At 37.2% G+C, this 19,329-nt stretch overlaps 1 protein-coding gene across 50 annotated transcripts in view; it reads right to left on the reverse strand.

Annotated features, from left to right (window-relative positions):
- Nucleotides 1–19,329, reverse strand: part of ttn.1 (titin, tandem duplicate 1) — a 140,941-nt gene that overhangs the window by 120,599 nt on the left and 1,013 nt on the right. For 33 of the 50 annotated variants that reach the window (XM_073913141.1, XM_073913139.1, XM_073913125.1 and 30 more), the window contains exons 2-35: nt 18,140–18,243; nt 17,763–17,966; nt 17,390–17,677; nt 17,195–17,283; nt 16,906–17,114; nt 16,381–16,627; nt 13,364–13,426; nt 12,937–13,195; nt 12,774–12,849; nt 12,469–12,687; nt 11,565–11,707; nt 11,295–11,482; nt 10,977–11,207; nt 10,638–10,876; nt 10,348–10,556; nt 10,099–10,263; nt 9,831–9,999; nt 8,022–9,724; nt 7,655–7,936; nt 7,293–7,559; nt 6,833–7,105; nt 6,436–6,699; nt 6,079–6,339; nt 5,701–5,961; nt 5,354–5,617; nt 5,001–5,261; nt 4,662–4,922; nt 4,315–4,575; nt 4,095–4,236; nt 2,739–2,907; nt 2,427–2,655; nt 1,654–1,938; nt 1,436–1,561; nt 1,160–1,348 (exon numbers count right to left, since the gene is read on the reverse strand). In XM_073913141.1, the coding sequence (XP_073769242.1) occupies nt 1,160–1,348; nt 1,436–1,561; nt 1,654–1,938; nt 2,427–2,655; nt 2,739–2,907; nt 4,095–4,236; nt 4,315–4,575; nt 4,662–4,922; nt 5,001–5,261; nt 5,354–5,617; nt 5,701–5,961; nt 6,079–6,339; nt 6,436–6,699; nt 6,833–7,105; nt 7,293–7,559; nt 7,655–7,936; nt 8,022–9,724; nt 9,831–9,999; nt 10,099–10,263; nt 10,348–10,556; nt 10,638–10,876; nt 10,977–11,207; nt 11,295–11,482; nt 11,565–11,707; nt 12,469–12,687; nt 12,774–12,849; nt 12,937–13,195; nt 13,364–13,426; nt 16,381–16,627; nt 16,906–17,114; nt 17,195–17,283; nt 17,390–17,677; nt 17,763–17,966; nt 18,140–18,230 (8,587 nt within the window). In that variant the 5' untranslated portion in view covers nt 18,231–18,243. Of the gene's footprint in view, nt 1–177; nt 640–1,159; nt 1,349–1,435; nt 1,562–1,653; nt 1,939–2,426; nt 2,656–2,738; nt 2,908–4,094; nt 4,237–4,314; nt 4,576–4,661; nt 4,923–5,000; nt 5,262–5,353; nt 5,618–5,700; nt 5,962–6,078; nt 6,340–6,435; nt 6,700–6,832; nt 7,106–7,292; nt 7,560–7,654; nt 7,937–8,021; nt 9,725–9,830; nt 10,000–10,098; nt 10,264–10,347; nt 10,557–10,637; nt 10,877–10,976; nt 11,208–11,294; nt 11,483–11,564; nt 11,708–12,468; nt 12,688–12,773; nt 12,850–12,936; nt 13,196–13,363; nt 13,427–16,380; nt 16,628–16,905; nt 17,115–17,194; nt 17,284–17,389; nt 17,678–17,762; nt 17,967–18,139; nt 18,244–19,329 lie in introns of all 50 variants that reach the window. The other 17 variants (XM_073913122.1, XM_073913100.1, XM_073913110.1 and 14 more) reach the window with 1 other exon arrangement.

Consider the following 19,329-nt stretch of genomic DNA (forward strand, 5'->3'; position numbering starts at 1 on the left):
CCAGCCTTGTGAAGGATTAAACTATTTAAAGTATTAAAATAGATTACATGGGATATTACATTGTAAATTAAATTCAAATAAAGTTGGTTAAAACCACATGGAACATATTTTAGACAAAACACCAGCAGGAAGCAGATGGGATGAAATGAGCATCAAAGACATAAAATCTATAACCACCTTCCACTGTGAGCTGTGCAGATGTTCGGCTCTCGCCATTTCTATTTTTAACAGTACAGCAGTAACTTCCCTGGTCCCCAAGATGGACATTGAGTATGATGAGAGAAATGAGCCCGGCCTCATGTGCATACTGCACCCTTTCTGTATTTGTGATTGTCCTTCCATTATGATCCCATACAATTTCAGTAAATGGCTGTCCACTGAAGGAACAGTTAAATTGAGCCACGTCACCCAGGCTGACAATGACATCGCTCATTTTCAGGGTCAAAACAGGGCTTGTTGAATATTCTTCCTCAGAGGTCACTTGTTGGACCTCTATGCTTTTAACAGACGTCGAGGACATCATCACCGTAGAGACACTTTCAAAACTTTCCATAGTGGAAGAACGAGTCTCAGTCATGGTCTGGGAGGTGACCATCTCTGAATGAGTAGAAACACTAGCTACTGTGCTCACACTGTGATCTGAGCGATAAAAAGAATAACATTAGACATTTAGAATTGCCAAATTGTTAATTAAAGATTAAAAATAATTATTGTAGGTCAAAGGTAGTGAGAGATTTCACAGAAATCCGTAAGGATGATGGCACACAAATGTGCTTTTTGAAATGTTGTTAATATAATAAAAAACTATTTGATGGAAATTAGTTTGGTTATTAATGTTAGTTATCCCAATGTGGCGATGCAATTTTAACATTTGATCTTCATTGTTTTTGAATGAATTACAATATTCTGATGCTTTTTGACATGCACAGTAAGTAATCATGGGATATGGACTTATGGATATGGAACTATTTTATTATGAAATCCATAATATAATGAGTTCCTTATTAAAAAAAAAAGTCCCGGGTTAATTCCTTGAAGAACAATAAAGATATTTAAAACCTGCATTAAGCAATGGAGCATGCCAAAAACAAAGAAAAAGTTAGGTTGATGAAGTCTTCAAAGAAAAAGAGGGTCAAGAACCTAAAATGTTGCCACGTACCATTGACAGTCAAAACTGCTGAACAAGAGACCATTCCTCCAGAATTGCGTGCAACACATGTGTATTCTCCAGCATCTGCAACATATGCTCTGGAGATATCGAGCTGGCACGTATCACCAAACTGAGTCATTTGGAAGTTGTCAGACATCACAATTTCCTTATCTCTGCGATACCAGGTAATTTTCAAATCTGCAAGAAAACAAATGAATGTTTGTTAACTTCACAAAATAATCAAATGCATTCTATACATATTTTATCCATGGGATTGAGCCTTACCATCTCCAGAAACACGGCACTGGAATCGGGCTGATTCTCCCTCTTCAACAGAGGTATCTTGCAGTGAGGTAATGATTACAGGTGCAGACACTGGAGCCACTGTTTCTGGCGAAACCACTTCTGAAACTGTATTACCAGCATTTTAATGCAATTGTTCACAAACAAACACATTTTAACCAGTCTTTAATACATAAATGTCTAAAAGAAAATAAGCTCACCTTCCACATTAAGCGAAGCTGAGCTTGTGGCAACTCCATAGTCATTCTTAGCTTCACAGTTATACTGAGCTGCATCTTCTGGGAAGACTTCGATGAGCAGCAATGTATGCTCATTTCCCTCTCTCTGGAACTTACATTTGAATCCAGAGGACAGGGCCTGAGAGTTCTTATACCAAGACACTTGAGGCTGAGGAATTCCAGTCACCTCCACAGAGAAGCGTGCAGGTTTGCCAGCTTCAACAGACAAGGGCTGCATGTGCCTGATGATCTGAGGAGCCTCAGGGACTGGATTAAATAAAAACATATATTAAAAAAAATACTTCATAACTGTAAATAAAACACCGCTGTGATATTGTGGTACAATGGAAATCGAATAAACTGGTCTGTCATGTGCAAAGTTGAAGAAATGTATCCAGATGAAGTATTCTATACTATTTAATGGTCAGTATGTATCAAATAGTTCAGAAGTGACATTAAAGAGATTCTTATAAACGGTCTATTCAATATGTACGCAGTTTTTTTGCAGAACTTTCTATTTAGATTTGATTATAATGGTTTCGACCAAAAATTCGCATTTTTATATTAAGAAATTATTTTATATCTGTGTATTTATTTCAATGTATATCTGATCAAATAGCCTCAGTAAGCAAAATAGATTTTGTCTGGAAACTATTTTAAAGTGACGAATTTGAAATGCACTTTACATACGCATGTACAAAAATCCCCAATATTCTGTGTGTATTAATATATAGGCATTTCAAATGTATACTCACTCTGGACATGCAGACTGACTGTGCTCCTGTTCTTTCCGGCAATGAAAGTATATTCTCCAGCATCACTTCTGTATGTTTCTGTGATTGTTAAGCGATGTGTCTTTCTAACTGTCACATAGTTGAAGCGCTGATCAAAAGATTGAATTTCAACACCATTTTTCTGCCAGCGGCCGTCAATTTCATCCTCATTAACTTCAAATTCAAATGTAGCTCTCTGTTTTTCAACCACCTGCAAAGCACAAAAAAGGGTTCTTATTATGGCACATATAAAGCTTTTAAACAGTTGACTGTAAAAAGGCTAAATGTAGTTACAGTGATGTCCTTCTCAGCAGGCTCAGAGATGTGGACATCCTTGCCCTCCACTACGAGGTTTGCCTTTGAAACACTTGCACCAGCAACCACAGAGTATTCACCAGCGTCAGACATACGCACTGTCTGGATCATCAAACGTTGCAGGAATTTGTCGGTGGTGGCTCTGAACCTAAAACAATGAGGTCAAGTTTTTTAGGACTGCAAAAAACATTGTTTTACAGTAGTAATAATTAAACACTCATAAAACAAGATCAAAAGTGTATAAAGTTAATGAAATTTTAAGGGTTTTATAATTAGTAGTAGTATTCCCAGTACTGGGTTGTGGCTGGAAGGGCATCCGCTGCATAAAATATATGCTGTAATAGTTGGCGGATCATTCCGCTGTGGTGACCCTAGATAAATAGGAGACTAAGCTGAAGAAAAATAATTGAATGAATAAATTATTATTACTGTTATTTGTTTTAGCTTTGAAAGGATATTTCACCCACCCTACATTTTCCAAGCCATTGTGAATTACCTTCTTCTACAGAACACGAAAAAAGATATTTTGAAAAATGTTAAAAACCTGTAACCACTGACCTCTACAGTACTTGTTTTTTTTTCCTACTTTATAAGTCTATGGTTAATGGTCAATGGCTCCTAAAGGTTTGGAAGCACTTTATTTTGCGTGAATTTTCCCTTTAAGTGTTAATCAATCAAAACTTTAATTTTAATTTAAAATTAAATATGTATAATATTTATTTAAATTAGGGGTGGCCAAAGTTTTTTACATGAAGGGCAAAACTAAATAGGATTAAGAGCCATGGGCCTAAGGTAAATAAACCAAAGTATATTAAATTAAATTAAATTTCCTAACTTATTTTATAATATTTACAAAAATAAATTGAAAACATTTCAAATTGTGTTACCTATTGCAGTAAAATATTTAATTTTATTATAACTTATTGCAAATCTTTATTTTTTTTTAATCACATTTAAAGCACAGTAGAGTTCAATGCTGAATACATTAGTCAAGTAGAATCTGCCTTTGCCTACATTTGCTCACTGATATCTCTGGATTGTCCTCTATTTATAGGGTGACAGTATGTACATTGAGAAAAAATCGGATTCATTTAATTTAAGCATTAATTTACATTCTATTTTTAAGCAATTAGCAATAAAACTCTTCTCAGATGGGATGGTGGGCCAACTTTGCATCTCTGATTTAAATAAATGTATTTAAACAATAAAATTGTCTTATGGCAGTCTTAATATTTAAAGCTGAAATCATAAAATTTGTGATACGGATTAACAAATGTTTTTGGTTTAGCTAATTTAATTTATAAATGACAGATAACACTAAAATAAAAAAGCTACCTTTCAGACAATTCCAGTTCTTGCCCATCCTTCATCCACATCACAGGCACGTTGGGTTCAGAAAGCTCACATTCAAATGTAGCCTTCTTCTTCTCAGTAACCTTGATATCTTTAATGTGCTTGGTGAATTCAATCACACGAGCTGCAGAAAGCACAGGATTTTGTTAGCCGCTCTATTAGGTCACAATAATCAAGATGTGAATATATTAAAAAAACTAACCATCAACAAAGAGTTTTGCAGATGTTTCAGCAGATCCAGCCACAAATTTGTACTCTCCAACATCCCCAAAGTGTACATTTCGGATAGTGAGAGAGTGAGTGAATTGTTTGGTGCGAGTTTGGCATCTGTCACTGGATCGGATTTCTACTCCATTTTTCAGCCATTTGTAGGTGATGCCTTCGTAGTTGACGTTTAGCTCAAATGAAATGGTGTCTTTTTCTTTAGCATTGAGGTCTTGAAGCATGGATGTGATCAGAATTGCTGAAAATATTTGAAAATGCATTCATGAGTATGCTGTGGATTGTAACGTTTTACAATATTTTATTTGTACACAAAGTATTACTTACGTTTTACAGTCAGATTAGCAGAAACTTTGTCATTTCCACATATAAATGTGTATTCTGAAACATCCTCCTGGCTGACGTTCATGACTTTCAGCTGATGAATTTTGCCCTGCACCACAATTCCAAACTTCTCGCTCATCTCAATCTCAACTCCATTTTTCAGCCAGGCAGATGGAACATTGAAATGTGAAACTTCACACTCAAACGTGGCCACATGGGTCTCTGGAACCTCAATGTTCTTCAGAGGTCTGGTGACTCTCAGATCTGAATGCGAGAGAGATTACACCACTTTAGAAAGTCAAATTTAGGTCAACACTACTTAAAAAGGTTGCTTATACTTACGTTCAACTTGAAGATGTGCACTGCACTGCAGGTGTCCAATCACAGCAATGTATTCACCTGCCAAGTCACTTTCAACACTCTGAATAATAAGTTTGTGGGCTTTTCTCTCAGACAGTATTTTAATATTTGAACTTGTTGTGAGCTCCTGATTGTTTAACATCCATTTAACTGGAATGTCATCGTGGGACAAACTGAGCTCAAATGAGGCAGTGGCACCCAGCAGAGAAGTCACATCCTTTGGTTTCTTCACAATTTTGATAGCTACAAAAAAAGGTAAGAGAGTATTAATATGCATCTAATAAAAAGAAACAAATTTATGTAACTATATATTTGACAGATAAATTAAAACATACTTTCAACATTCAGTCTGGCGTTAGCAGAGAGTTTTCCAAGTTTAAACCCATAAACTGATTCATCTTGAGTGTTGCAGTTCTTGATCTTCAAGGTGTGAACCATGCCATCGATTGTTATATCAAATTTGTCACTTGGATGAATCTCAACACCATTCTTGATCCATTGGGATCCTTTTACATCTGAATGGGTGAGTTCAATACTGAATACTGCCTCCTGGGTCTCAGTCACGGTTTGGTTCTTCATTGTCTTCCTGATTTTCACAGCTTGAAAACAAAATTACAAATTAATATCTACACCTCTAATAAGTGAGGAAGATAAATCTTTTTGCAAAGGCCAAGCAGTTTACCTTCAACCTTCAGATTGCCAGATGTCTTGGAATTTGCCACCTGGTAGGTGTACTCTCCAACATCCTGTGGCCTGGTGATGACAATCACAAGCTGTCTGACAGCACCATTATTTTCACTTAGGATATTATCGCTGAAGTCAACAGGGTTGCCATCTTTAAGCCATTTGCCTTCTGTTGTAGGATTAGCAACTTCACATTCCAGAACAGAAGTCTGGGATTCGGCTACTGTCACATCATGAAGTGGCCTGTTTATAGCACCGCCTAGTGGAGCAAAGAAAATTCAACATAAAAACTCCAGTCTGTGACATGATTCCCATATTATGCATGGAAAAACAGAAAGTACTTTGGTGTTAAAATTAAGTTTGAATGCCTGCTTACCTGATACAATCAGCCTTGCTCTGGATTCCTTCTCACCAGCCATAAACACGTACTCCCCTTCTTCATCCTTCATGGCATTCAAAACAGTAAGACTATAGTGTGTACCTTTGCTCTCGATCTTGTATTTTGGGCCTGCCTTTAAAGCTTGACCCTTGAAAGTCCAGAGAGCGTCAATGCCAGGATGAGAAACCTCTACTTCAAAAGTCACATTCTGGGTCTCAGTGCAAACGCAGTCTTCCATGTGCTTAATGATAGCTACAGCTATAAAACATAATTAACAATACAATCATTACCACCCATTTTAAAATTCATTTAACCAAAACTAAGGAAATGCAAGTATTTTGAAATGATACTCACGCTCGACAGAAAGTTTACATGTTGAGTCTACTTTTCCAGCAATCAGTTTATACTGTCCTTCATCTGATGCATAAGTTCGATTAATGGCCAGTCTCTGTTTGGATCCTTTGACAACCATCTGGACTCTATCACTAGCTGTCACCAGCTTGTCATTTTGGAACCATTTTATTGAAGTGATATCAGTTGCAGAGATTTTAGCCTCAAGGACAGCTTTAGTCCCTTCCACAGTGGATACATCTTTTAATGGTGTCAAGAAGCCAATAGCTGTGTATGAAACAAAGTGATTACTAACCAGTCACTGTCCTCACAATGTAGCATGTACTTTAAAAATGTAAGAATTCAAAATAAACTTTAAAAATCCATTGAATATTCATTGATAGATGTAAAGCTGGCTTACTCTGAACTATCAGTTTTCCGTTTGTAGAAATGTCCTGAGCAGGAACAACAAATGAGTACATTCCTCCATCATCCTTAGTAGCATCCTCAATGAGAAGCTTATGGGTAACTTTGTCAATGACCATGTGAATCTTATTGGAAGCAGAGATGGCCTGACCATTCTTCATCCATGAGCCCTCAACATTTTCCTGAGAGAATCGCACCTCAAGTTGTGCGATATCACCCTCACAGATTGTCAAGTCAGAAAGACCTTGCAGCAGAGTAACAGGACGCACTGGAGTGATAGAAAAACATGCAAATAAGATTAAAATGACTTGTAATATTAAACTATTTGCGTTGATTATCCAATGATGTTATACATTCTCTGGCGATCAGTGGGAATGACATAGAACAAATAATTTTAGATAGAAAAGCCAGAGCTTAACACCTTTAAACATGGTAATCAGTTGCCTCATACTCACATTTCATCTTCAGTGAGGCGCTTGTCTTAAGATCTCCTGTTTTGAAGGTGTACTTTCCTTGGTCTTCCTTTTTGACATCTTTCACAGAAAGACTATGACGACCACGACGTGCAGACACAACATATTTGAGGCTAGGGGTGATTTCTTTGTTCTCAAAATACCAGGTGCCTTCAGCATCCTCGCGGGACAATACACATTCAAACTCTCCAGAGTATGTCTCAGGTACTTCTGTATTCTCAAGATTCTTTACTATTTCAAGTGGTGCACCTGATTAAAACATCAAATGACCAAATAATTAAGTATGTGTCTCTTTACCAGATAACCAAGAAGTTACAACATTGTAGTGTATGTGTTGTACAAACCTTCAACATAGAGTGACGCACTGGTTCTTATTTGGTCATCATCAACAACCACACAACTGTATTCTGCTTCGTCATTCATAGTAATAATCAGCACTGACAGGAAGTGCACCTTTCGGTCGGAGTGCATTCTGTATTTGTCACCAGAGAAAATCTCTGCGTTGTTCTTCATCCATTTGACCTTGACAAATGGTTCGTTTGTCTCACACTCAAAAGTCACCATGGTGTCCTTCTCTTTAGCACTCTGATCTTCTAAAAGTTGTGTGAATGTAACAACTTGTTTGCCTAAAAAACAGAAGAAAAAAATAATGACTGAAATCTATGTAGGACACAAATACTATACAAACAACAAGTAAGAAAAAGCTTTTACCTTGAACCAGCAAGAAAGCATGGCTTGAGGTCTCTCCAACAATGTTCATGGCTTTGACCATTACACTAGCAGAATCCTCAGCTAAGACATTTTTGATTACTAATTCACAGACATGGTCCTCTGGCCAATACCAGTAAACCCGGTCTGACTTCTCCAATAGAATACCATTCTTAAACCATTGACATTCAGGGTCTGGTTTACCAGTGACTCTACAACGAAAGTGTACTTCATCTCCAAGACCAACTGTCTGGCTCTGGATCCGTTCAATGATCTTTGGAGCTTCCATGCTTGGAGAGAGCACAATTTTCTCTGGTTTGGGTTTGGAAATAGAGAGTTTAGCCTCCTCCTCTTTCTTCTTCTCAGCTTCGGGACCAAGTTCTTTGGTGTGATGGAGAAGTTTTTCTTTTCTCTTCTTTAGCATACCCTCATAAGACTCATCCTTCTTACGGGACTTCAGCTCCACAGCAGTAATTGCTTCATAGTAGCCCTCTTGGGTCCTACGCTTAAATTTGCTTCTTAGTTCCTCTGTTTCTTCTGTTAATTTCTCATGGATCACTCTCTCAGTTTTCTTCAGCTTAACCACCTCTTTGGGTTCTTTAGAGGTGTCAGCTGATTTCTCAGCTTTGACAACCTCAAATGAAACTCTACCATGCTCTTGTGATGGTGCAGGAGCAGGAGCTTTAAATTCAGGAGCACGGCGCAGGATTGATCTGAAGTCCTCTTTCTGCTGGATCTCAAATTTCACAACATGCTCAGTAACCCCTTCAGGGTTTTCAGCAGAAACTTTGACATCTCCTGAATCATAAGACTTGGTGTCTACAATTTCCAAGTAGTGAATACCATCAAATTGAAGCCTAAATCTTTTACTTTTGCGGATAAGCAGTCCATTGAGATACCAGTTGACTTTCGGAGTAGGGTATCCAGTCACCCTACAGCGGAATTTAGCTGTCTCCCCCTCCATAACTCTTACTGGTTCTGGAAGTAACACAATTTCTGGTTTAGTCTTCTCAAGGTTATCATCTCCAGTGACTCCAGAAGGACCACCCTCATGAGCAATACGCTCTATTTCATCTATTCTTTGCCCTCGCCTTCCCTCTGGCAATTGAGTTTCCTCAACAAGGCTTTTCTCATCTTTAACAATTAGTGTAGCAGAGGTCTGGTCAACTCCAAACTTATTGGTGGCTCTGCAAGTGATGACACCACTATCTCTTGAATAAGCAGCTTCATAATCAAGACTGCAATAGCCAAACTCATTGACCATGCGTAGCCTGTTAGCAGCTGCCAATGGCTTGCCATCATGCAGCCACTCAACAATCATGGTCGGGTCACCAATAGGGGTCAATCTACACTCAAAGTGTGCAGGTCCAAATCGCTTCAGCCTGACTGATGTAAGCTTCTTTTTGAAGTGTGGCTTCTGTTGCTTCTCCTTATCATAGAGGTCACCGTCTTCCCACTGTTCCTGACCATAGCGAAGATGTAGTGGTTCTAATTCTGGTGCAGCAATTTCTTTAGCCTTGTAGGTTCCCTTTGGAATGACAAGCTTTTTCTCAGGCTGAGGCTTTACTGCATCCACCTCAACATTAACTCTGCAACGTGTGGTGTCTCTACCAGCTTTGTTGATAGCTGTAGCAGTATACCATGCACTGTCAGAACCTGCACTTGATGGTATCTTGAAATTAGCTTCTCCTTTACCACCCTCAATCCTAATAAATAAATAGATTCAGTTAGCTAAAACACAGTTTTTCAGTTTTTCATTACTGGGAGCAATATTTATCATAAACCTGTTTATTTTAATGACTGAAAACATACCTAATATGTGGATGTTTGTGTGGGGAGATGATATCACTATTCTTCAGCCAAACAATGTCAGGAAGAGGATTGCCAATGGCTTTAACAGCTAGCTCAACCAAAGTACCCTCTTTAACGCTGATGTTTCGTAGCTTCTCAACAAACTGTGGTCTCACCAAGTTTTCCTTGGCTGAAAATTACAACAATGTAAGATTTAATTAGAATTATTTCATCACATTTGCCTGAAGTGACTGTCACACAAAACATTATTCTTCAAACTAAACAATACCTTCAACAGTGAGAGTCATAGAAACAGTTGTCTTTCCAGCTCTGTTTTGAGCAACAACTGTCCATTCTCCAGAGTCCAGAGGCATGGCAGGAACCACAATCATTGACTGAGTTCCATCCTCCTTGACCACGATCTTGTGAGTGTAGTCATTGACCACTTGTTGTCCTGAAATGAAAAATATATATAGTTGCCACTATATTGCAATAAAATTGTAATGCAGCTAAAAAAACTGAGTTGCAGAACACTAACCATTGTGGAACCAGTAAGTTTCTGGCATGGGTCTTCCAACTACTTTCAGATCAAATCTTGCTGTCTGTCCCTCAGAGCACTTAACGGATGAGGGCTTCTGTACAAACACTGGCTTGTAGAGTCTTTCTAGCTGCGCCTCATCTGTCTCGTCAAGCCTACGAGAAGGAGAACGGCCAGGAGAACGACTTGTGGAGCGTGGTGATGTAGACCTGAGAAGAGCAACAGAATAAAATTTGCTGTGGCAGTATTGCAACCTAATATTAATATACCTAATATTTTTCAGAACCTACCTGATTCTTTGAACTGCCCCTGGCTGAGAAAGCTGTGTTTGTGCTACACCAGCTGACTCCACATACAGCTTTCCAGAGCTGACAGCATTACCCTTTATGTTACTGATCAAAGCAGTGTAGACAGCCTCATCTTCTGCAAGCACAGTAGGAAGGCGCAGACTGGCTCTACCATCCCGCAGAACCTCCATCTGATAGCGGCCTCCATGTATGATGCGCTTGCCATCTTTGTACCACACAATCTATTGTTCAAATAATATAATGATAGGTCAGGTTTGCTAATTGGTTTGGCCAAGTATTGATGATTTTAATAAATGTAAATATATCATGATTCAAGCTTACCTTAGGTAGGGGGGTTCCTGACATCCTACAATGGAATGTTGCACTCATTCCCTCCCTAAGTCTGTAACCTTTAACCGGAGTATTAAAGACAGGAGAAACAGCATCATGTTCAGGAACACTCATATCCAGCTGTTCCCCATCCTCAGTCACCAGCTCCTGATAGGTAATCTTGAGTAGGTGAAACTCAACTTCTTGGATGAATCTCTGCTCCAAGCTAGACATCTGTAACTCCTTCAAGAAAAGCCATTGTAAGGCTCATATAAATCTTTTCAATTTAACATTTTAACAGGAGGTTGAGCAGCTTAAAGAATTTCATACCTGTTCTGAAATGAAAGACTGCATCATCTGGGTTTGTTGAGCCATTCTCCTCTGCATGAGCAATTGGTCTTTCTCGGTTACTGTTTCAAAAGCAGCAGGTACATCAGCAACTTTTGGCTCCTCTGCAATAGTAGGCACTTCTGTCTTGAAATGATCTTCCTGTTTCTTCACATATTGGTCATATGACTCTAAACATTTCGAAAAGAATACATACATTAACATTTCTATTCTTCTAATGTCTCAAAACATTGATCACCAAAAAAATACAACCTTCATCAAGCAGTATGGCTGAAGCAGAGGATTCTCCAAGTGGGTTTCTAGCAAAAACGGTGTACTCTCCTGCATCATCAGCAAATGTCATGGAGATCTCAAGCTTGCATGCTCCTGTGTCCTTATTATAGGCTACTCTGTACCTAGATGACACAAGATTCATACAAAATCATATTAATATATTTTCTTACAAGAAACTTAATGTAAAGTTTGAAAACTTTGTAAACCAAATAGACACAATATTACCACATAATATTATTAGTTTACTATCCAATAAATGGTAATTAATTTAAAATCATACAAAAAGTGCTAAGGGGTAGCTTAAATAATGTGTTGGTGCTCTTAGGGTAAGGGATTCATCAGCATAAACAGCAAAAATCAGTCCAAGCCACTCGAAAAATGTAAAAAAATATAAAAAATCCTTTTTTATTTCTCAAATAGGGCAACGCGGCGGCACAGTAGGTAGTGCTGTCGCTTCACAGCAAGAAGGTTGCTGGTTCGAGCCTCGGCTGTGTCAGTTGACGTTTCTGTGTGGAGTTTGCTTGTTTAACCCCGCATTCACATGGATTTCCTCTGGGTGCTTTGGTTTCCCTCAAGTCCAAAGACATGCAGTTGCAGGTGTATTGGGTAGGCTAAACTGTCCGTAGTGTATGAGTGTAAAATGTGTGTATGGATGTTTCCCAGAGATGGGTTGCAGCTAGAAGGGCATCCGCTGCGTAAAACATATGCTTGGCGGTTCATTCCGCTGTGGCAACCCCAGATAAATAAAGGGACTAAGCCGAAAAGAAAATGAGAAAAATTTTAGAGTGCCTTGGGCTGATTTTTGCTGTTTATTCTGATAATTAGTTTGTCAAATATTGACTTGAGTTTAAAATGTGCAAAATATGTACTATATAAAACGTACCTGTATCCAGTAGTAAGAGGAATTCCACTCTTTTTCCAGTAAATATGAGGCTTAGGGGTACCTCCGACCTGGCAATCAAAGACTACTCTATCTCCCTCCACAAGCTTTTGCACTGTGGGTTTCTTCACAAAGAATGGAGCAGCACCAGCACCAGCCTCCACAGGTTCAGAGACAGCACTTATTTCAGACATGGTCTCCTCTTTGGCTTCAATTGCACCCCTGTTTGTTAAACATCAATACGTAAGATTGCAAATTCCTATATTAATTATTATAATACTACAATACCAAGAATTTGATCAACTTACTGTCTTTGTTGAGCAGACATTTCAACGTGCTCAGGGACATTAGAGAAATCTTCACGACTTTCAATTTCTTCTGAGACTGAAGATGAAAATAGGTAAAAAAAATTAATCTGTAATTGCAGAGATAGTTTTGTTTAAAGCCAAATCATATTTTATGATTTGTTACCTTTGACAAGCAGGTAGCAGGAGGTGCTGATAGTTCCAGCCTCACTTGTAGCAGTGCAAGTGAAGCGGCCACTATCTTCAGCAAAGGCCTCACGAATCATCAAGCGGGCATAACTTTTTTCATAAGTGATCTGGAAGTCAATGGAGTTCTCGATTCTGTAATCTTCTCTGAACCACATAATGGCTGGAGTGGGGTAACCTGAAATCTGGCATTCCAGAGCAACAGTTTCCCCCTCTGTGACAGTCACATTCTTCAAAGCCTGGACAAAGCAGAAAATAATTTCAAAATGCAAGGAAATTACTTGCAGGATATCTGAGATCTATTACAAATAGTAAATACTGAAAGAGTACTCTGTAATTTGCAAATCTTTGAAACAACACATTTTATGTGTAGTAAATGAATGAGGAAATAGTGATAATTTACTCACAGCTACTATAGTTGGCGGCATCACTTGCTCTTTTGTGATAGATGGGATTGCTGCAGTCTCAAACTGTATAGCAAAAAGAAACAATCACATGAAAAACAACAGACAAAAGGCAGGGGGCGATATTACATCTGGATTCATTCAGGGTGATTGCAGTCAAATAATAATAATAAATAATAAAAGCACTGTAAACAATGCAATGACCCCATAAATAAATCAGCATATTTTGTAGCAACCACACATTATACTTTTATAGCAAATTATCAATTCATCTGCAATAAAAGTATAGCATTTTACATAAGAAACATCCAAATTATCCAGGTGAAGTTGAATCCAAAAATTAAATAAAAAAAATATTTAGTTAGTACACTGGTAAAACTGGTCATGTAAACAGTGACTGATTTTAGGGACTCTTATATTATCATTCTATTATAAGACCATCACATGACACGAGCTATGTCTAGAGCTCGGCATCTGTGCACATCCATCACAGTCAGCTTAAAAACTCCCACTAAATTCGTATCACTTTTTGCTCAGACACTTAATTACATGTAACTACTGTTGGCTTCTCAACAAAGCAATATTTTTTCAGTTGCTCCATATTATGACAAAATATTTTGTGCTACAGTTTTTTAAACTATGCCTAATTAACTTAGAGAAACCATTTATCAAATAGGCCTTGATTTTTTTCAAAAAAACATTTCCAAAAGAACATACAAACAAAAAAGACATCCAATAATAGAGTTAAAAGTCAATGAATACAATCTTATTTACATTTGGATTTATGGTTGATAAAATGTTGCTATATAAAATTTTGTTAAGAGTTACATGTCAAAGACCAACATGCTCCAGATACACTGTAGGTGACACTTTAATATGGTCATTACCTCACACCTTCTACCGTCACCACTCTAAAGGAGTAAGAATGTGCTTTTTAGGTATGAACGCAGTTTGCGACTATGCCGCCAGGGGGGACAAAGGGATGGGATGCAAACTGACAGAAATTATCTATACATTAGCTGTAAATTCTCTGCTACTTATAAATAAAAATAAACAATAAAACTAAGCATTTTAATTCCTTCATTAATTATTAAAAAGACAAATAGGCTACATTATTTAAAGGCACCTGTTATGACATTGATAGGATCAACTTATGATTTCTTTTTAATATTAAGAAGTTTCTTTGAAATCTAAATGAATATTTTCCTGCCAATGTTGCTATTAAACACTTCGCCTGAACATGCTGCCAGCAGCTGTGAAGCAGTGAAGCATTAATTAAATGCTTATTTTCCAAATCTTTGTCGCACAGTTGAACGGGCACAAACAAAAATATAATCTGTATATTTTGCTTGGAAAAAATATCTTTTTGAAATGAATTAATTTCATTGGATATAATTTGTATCTTAATTTTAATTTAGTATTCTTTGGTCAGTGAACTACTAGATAAAAATGAATAACGAATAAACTTTGAGGTGAAGTGCTTCAAAACAAGTCCGCTATATGCTTCAGCACCAAAACACGAGTTGCAGTGAGATTATGTTGGTTTGTTAAATAAAATAATAATCTAGCCTAAATAAAATTAAGGTGAAATATTCACAGATTCAGAGAAGCCTATAATAACTGTTTTCACTGTTAATTACAAATTTGAATAAGCAGGACAGGCTTTTACAATGTATTACAACAAACTCTGTTGGAAGGATGAGAGCAGTGGTGCCTGCAGCCATATGTCTGTATGCATTGTGCGTACCTGCCATGAGAGGGCGTGAATTAATGCACCTTTTTATTTACTTCTTTATTTTTTTTTACATACATCTGTTTTTCCCAAACAGTTAAACACCCCTCTTTTGTTATAATTATATTGGCTTTCTTTTCCCATTTCAGTTTTACATACATTGTTGAGTTAATGTCAGACAGGAATAAATTCTTGATACTAGTTTCTTATTTATCTTCTTTTTGTATCTATAAATACCTGCACTACAGTTGTTTTTATGTCTTCTGAATCTCTTATGTTTTTATTGAAATAATCTCTAACTTGAAAAAAACAGAAAAAGTCTTCATTTGGAACTTTCTGATTTAAAAAAAATGTCAAAGTGGTTGTGCAGCAATCATAAATCTATCCATATGAGTAAAATATTTGCATGCATACAAACAACTAAAACTATAAAATGGAAAGATAGTTACACAAAATTACAAATAAATCCATTTAAACAGACAAATGTGTGAAAACAAGTGTAAAAACAAACATTCCTGCCCTCGTTGCGTATAATATGCTTTCCTTTGCACGTTAGGTAGCAAAAACGCAATGTACAGTTGAGGTCAAAATTATTAGCCCCTCTTTGAATTTTCTTTTCTTTTTTAAATAAGGAAAGCAAGGAAATTTTTACAGTATGTCTGATAATATTTTTTCTTCTGGAGAAAGTCTTATTTGTTTTATTTTGACTAGAATAAAAAACACTTTTTAAACCATTTTAAGGTCAAAATTATTGGACCCTTTAAGCTATATTTAATTCAACTGTCTACAGAAAAAAACATTGTTATACAAAACCTTACCTAATTACCCTAAACTGCCTAGTTAACCTAACGAACATAGTTAAGCCTTTAAATGTCACTTTAAGCTGTATAGAAGTGTCTTGAAAAATATCTAGTAAAATATTATTTACTGTAATCATGGCAAAGATAAAATAAATCAGTTATTAGAAATGAGTAATTAAACTATTATGTTTAGAAATGTGTTGAAAAAATCTGCTCTCCGTAAAACAGAAATTGGGGAAAAAATAAACAGGGGCGCTAATAATTCTGGGGGGCTAATAATTCTGATGTCAACTGTATATGTGTGTATGTGGTCTCCTTTCAGTAAGGCTCTTTTTTCAGTAGAAAACATATAATTTGATCTGAAATTACTATATTTGATTATTCATTAACTTTAAAATGCAAGTAATTATTATTTGTTGGAAAATTATCACAAAGACAAAATGCAACTTTCTACCCACTAGAGGTCATAGTAGCAAAAATAGACCTACTTCTTTGACTCCGTTGGGTTGTTGCTGCAAATGACCTTCCCACTGCTGTTCCTTGTGAACAAATGTAGAGGAGGACTGGACATAAGAGCTTTCAGTAGTCATGCTGGTATAGCTGGACTCTCCAACATAACCCTCCTGCTTCCATGGAGGAGGAACTTCTGCACCCTGGGCTGCTTGTTTGTATGTAGCCACTGGAGACTTCACTGGTCTGATAGGAGACACAGACAGTCTTGAAGGGGAAGCAGGCCTAAATATAAACAATAGAAAATTAAATGGGGACAATCCTACATAAAAAAATACAAACAGTATAGTTTTTAAAGTTTATAGTTTTTAAAGTTAGTATAAACACCGGATCCTTGGAAAAGAGGTTCAATACATCCTCTTTGTACTTATACTTTCAATAAGAAAGATATTACTCTCCATTATCAATACTTTTTCTTATTTGCAAAATGTGCACTCGTGCAAGTCTTGGTAGCTTAAGGTATCAACTAATAAATTGTATTCACAATGAAAAATATACTTCACCTGTGAGGTGTGTGAGCAGGAGCTTTAACAGGCCTCACAGGAGAGGGTGACTGATGGCGTGGAGCTGCGACCTTTGACACTCCTATTGGTGGAGTTGGGGACTTGGAGGTTGGCTTTGGAGGCACACGAGGTGGTGCCTTATGAGCCAAATCACCATCCTCTATCAGCATTTCCATTGAGGTTGTGGACTCAAAGGAGGCCTCCACTCTCTGTGAAGAACACATTAAACTAAGTAACCATGGTCTTTGGCTGTCAGTTTCAAGTGTAATTGTGTGTGGATGTTGACTACCTTTTCAACCCTAGCCTGGCGAGTCTGTGAAATTTCAGAAGTTGAAACAAAAGTCTTAGTCTTCTTTGCAGGCACTGCAACTTCCTCACCTGAAATGAAAAGAAAGTAACAATAAACATATAGAAATTGAATATGTTTATATTATGAACTTTATTATAAAATGACAAGTGAAATTTGGGTGAAACCAAATCAAACCTTGAACCAGAAGTTCAGCGTTAGAGGTAGTGCGTCCGCTGCTGTTAGAAGCACTGACAGAATAGGTTCCAGAATCCTCTGGAAAGGCCTCAGCAATCAACAAACTGTAAAGGTCTCCATCTTGAACAATCTGAAAGTCAGCGGAGCTCTGAATCTCGGCTCCCTCTCTGTAGAACTTCACCACAGGTGTAGGGATTCCTGTAACTCGAACATCCAATCTCACTTGGCTCCCTTGTGTAACAGTTACACTCTGAAGTCTCTGAATGAAGTTTGGTGGAGCAGTTTCCGCTGTGAGGCAAGCAAAGAAATAGCGTTTGCATGATAGAAACTGGCAGAAAAGTACACAGATTTACTTTATTAAACGGCTGCTTACCTGTAGCCAGCAGTTCAGCAGTGCTAGTGGCTTGTCCAGCACCATTGGTGGCTCTGACAGAAAATCTTCCACTGTGTGCGGCTGTCACGGCGGGGATCATCAGAACAGCGCGGCCATCGCTGAACGAGATCTGAGCGCCGGGCAGAGCGGCAGCAGTAAGAACCTGGCCATCACGAAACCAGCTCACCTCTGGAACTGGATTACCTGTGGGAAAACCAAATTTTAGGTGCGTGTTTTATTGCTGAATGCTTGCTCTTATATGCCCCTAAATCATCAATGTTCAAGTAGTTATTCATAAATGCCAAAGCAGATCTTTTACAGGGCTAAACAAAGCCAAATCAATGTATGCATTTGTAATTGTTTTCTTCTGTCCTTACCACTAACTTGAGCCTCGAACGTTGCAGCACTACCCTCAAGTGCCACAACGCTCTGAAGCGGCTGTGTAAATGTTGGAGCTTGCGTTGACATGATAGAAGGCACCCTATAAAAAAAAATCAAGTTAGGAATTTCACATTACAGACAGATTTTTTTTAATGCCCACTGAATTGAATATAAATATAATAGCAATACTGGCTGTTTCTTGACAAACTAAGAGGGCTAATAAAAGAACTGAACTGACTAATCACTTGCACCCCCAGCCCCCATCCGCACCTGGCCATCAGAAGCCTGTCATTTGTGAGAACTGCACAGCAAAGCTGTTGAGTGTCAGGTCAAGCACCCAATTGAATATGTTAGAAATGTGTGAACAGCAACTGTGAGGTGTAAGATAAGGCTGAATAAAACTCCTAAGTAACTTAACTACAAAGTCATGATAAAAGTCATGTTTTGCTTTTATTATTAAAACCACTGGCAGAACAGAATAAAGTGATTTTTGCTGTTTACAGCTTACAAATGAACATAAGACTTTTAAATCTGCTCCATAAGACCTTCATGTTTCTTTTGATAGTTGACATAGGGTATAACAGTGAAACTTAACACTGAAACTAAAATCAAATAGTTTGCATAAATGCCTCTATATTAAGTCAATTTATTTTGATATATTCACCATCACATTATTGTGTGTTGATCTCCAAACATGATACAATCTATTTAAAATGACTAACTACAAGATAGTAACATTTAAAAGCTGAATTAAAACATCACACAGGTAGTTTGCAAATGATTACAGGTAAAACAGACAAGTATCTGAAATTTGAGGTTACTATAAGAACAACTCTGGATCATTTTCAAGTCACTGCGTTTGTCTATTACACGTTTGTTTGCTACACAATGTAAATTTAAATATATATCTAAGAAGATAATTTAGTCATTTAAATTAAAGCCTTCAGCAACAAATATGTTGTAAACCAAATAATTTGTATTGTATTTTTCTTTACCTGAAAAATTATCAAATAAATGTTGGATTAGTTTAATAAATCAACAAAATTACGCTAACCAACCTCAGGTTTAATCTATCCAAAATGTTGCAATGAGAAAATTTGAAATGTTGTCAAGTACTTAATTATAAAAAAATCCATAAAAATACATAATAGTCTTAATAAAAATGTGATGTGAACAAAAAATTAAC

This window comes from Danio rerio, chromosome 9 (genome assembly GCF_049306965.1).
Source record: "Danio rerio strain Tuebingen ecotype United States chromosome 9, GRCz12tu, whole genome shotgun sequence".
NCBI lineage: Eukaryota > Metazoa > Chordata > Actinopteri > Cypriniformes > Danionidae > Danio > Danio rerio.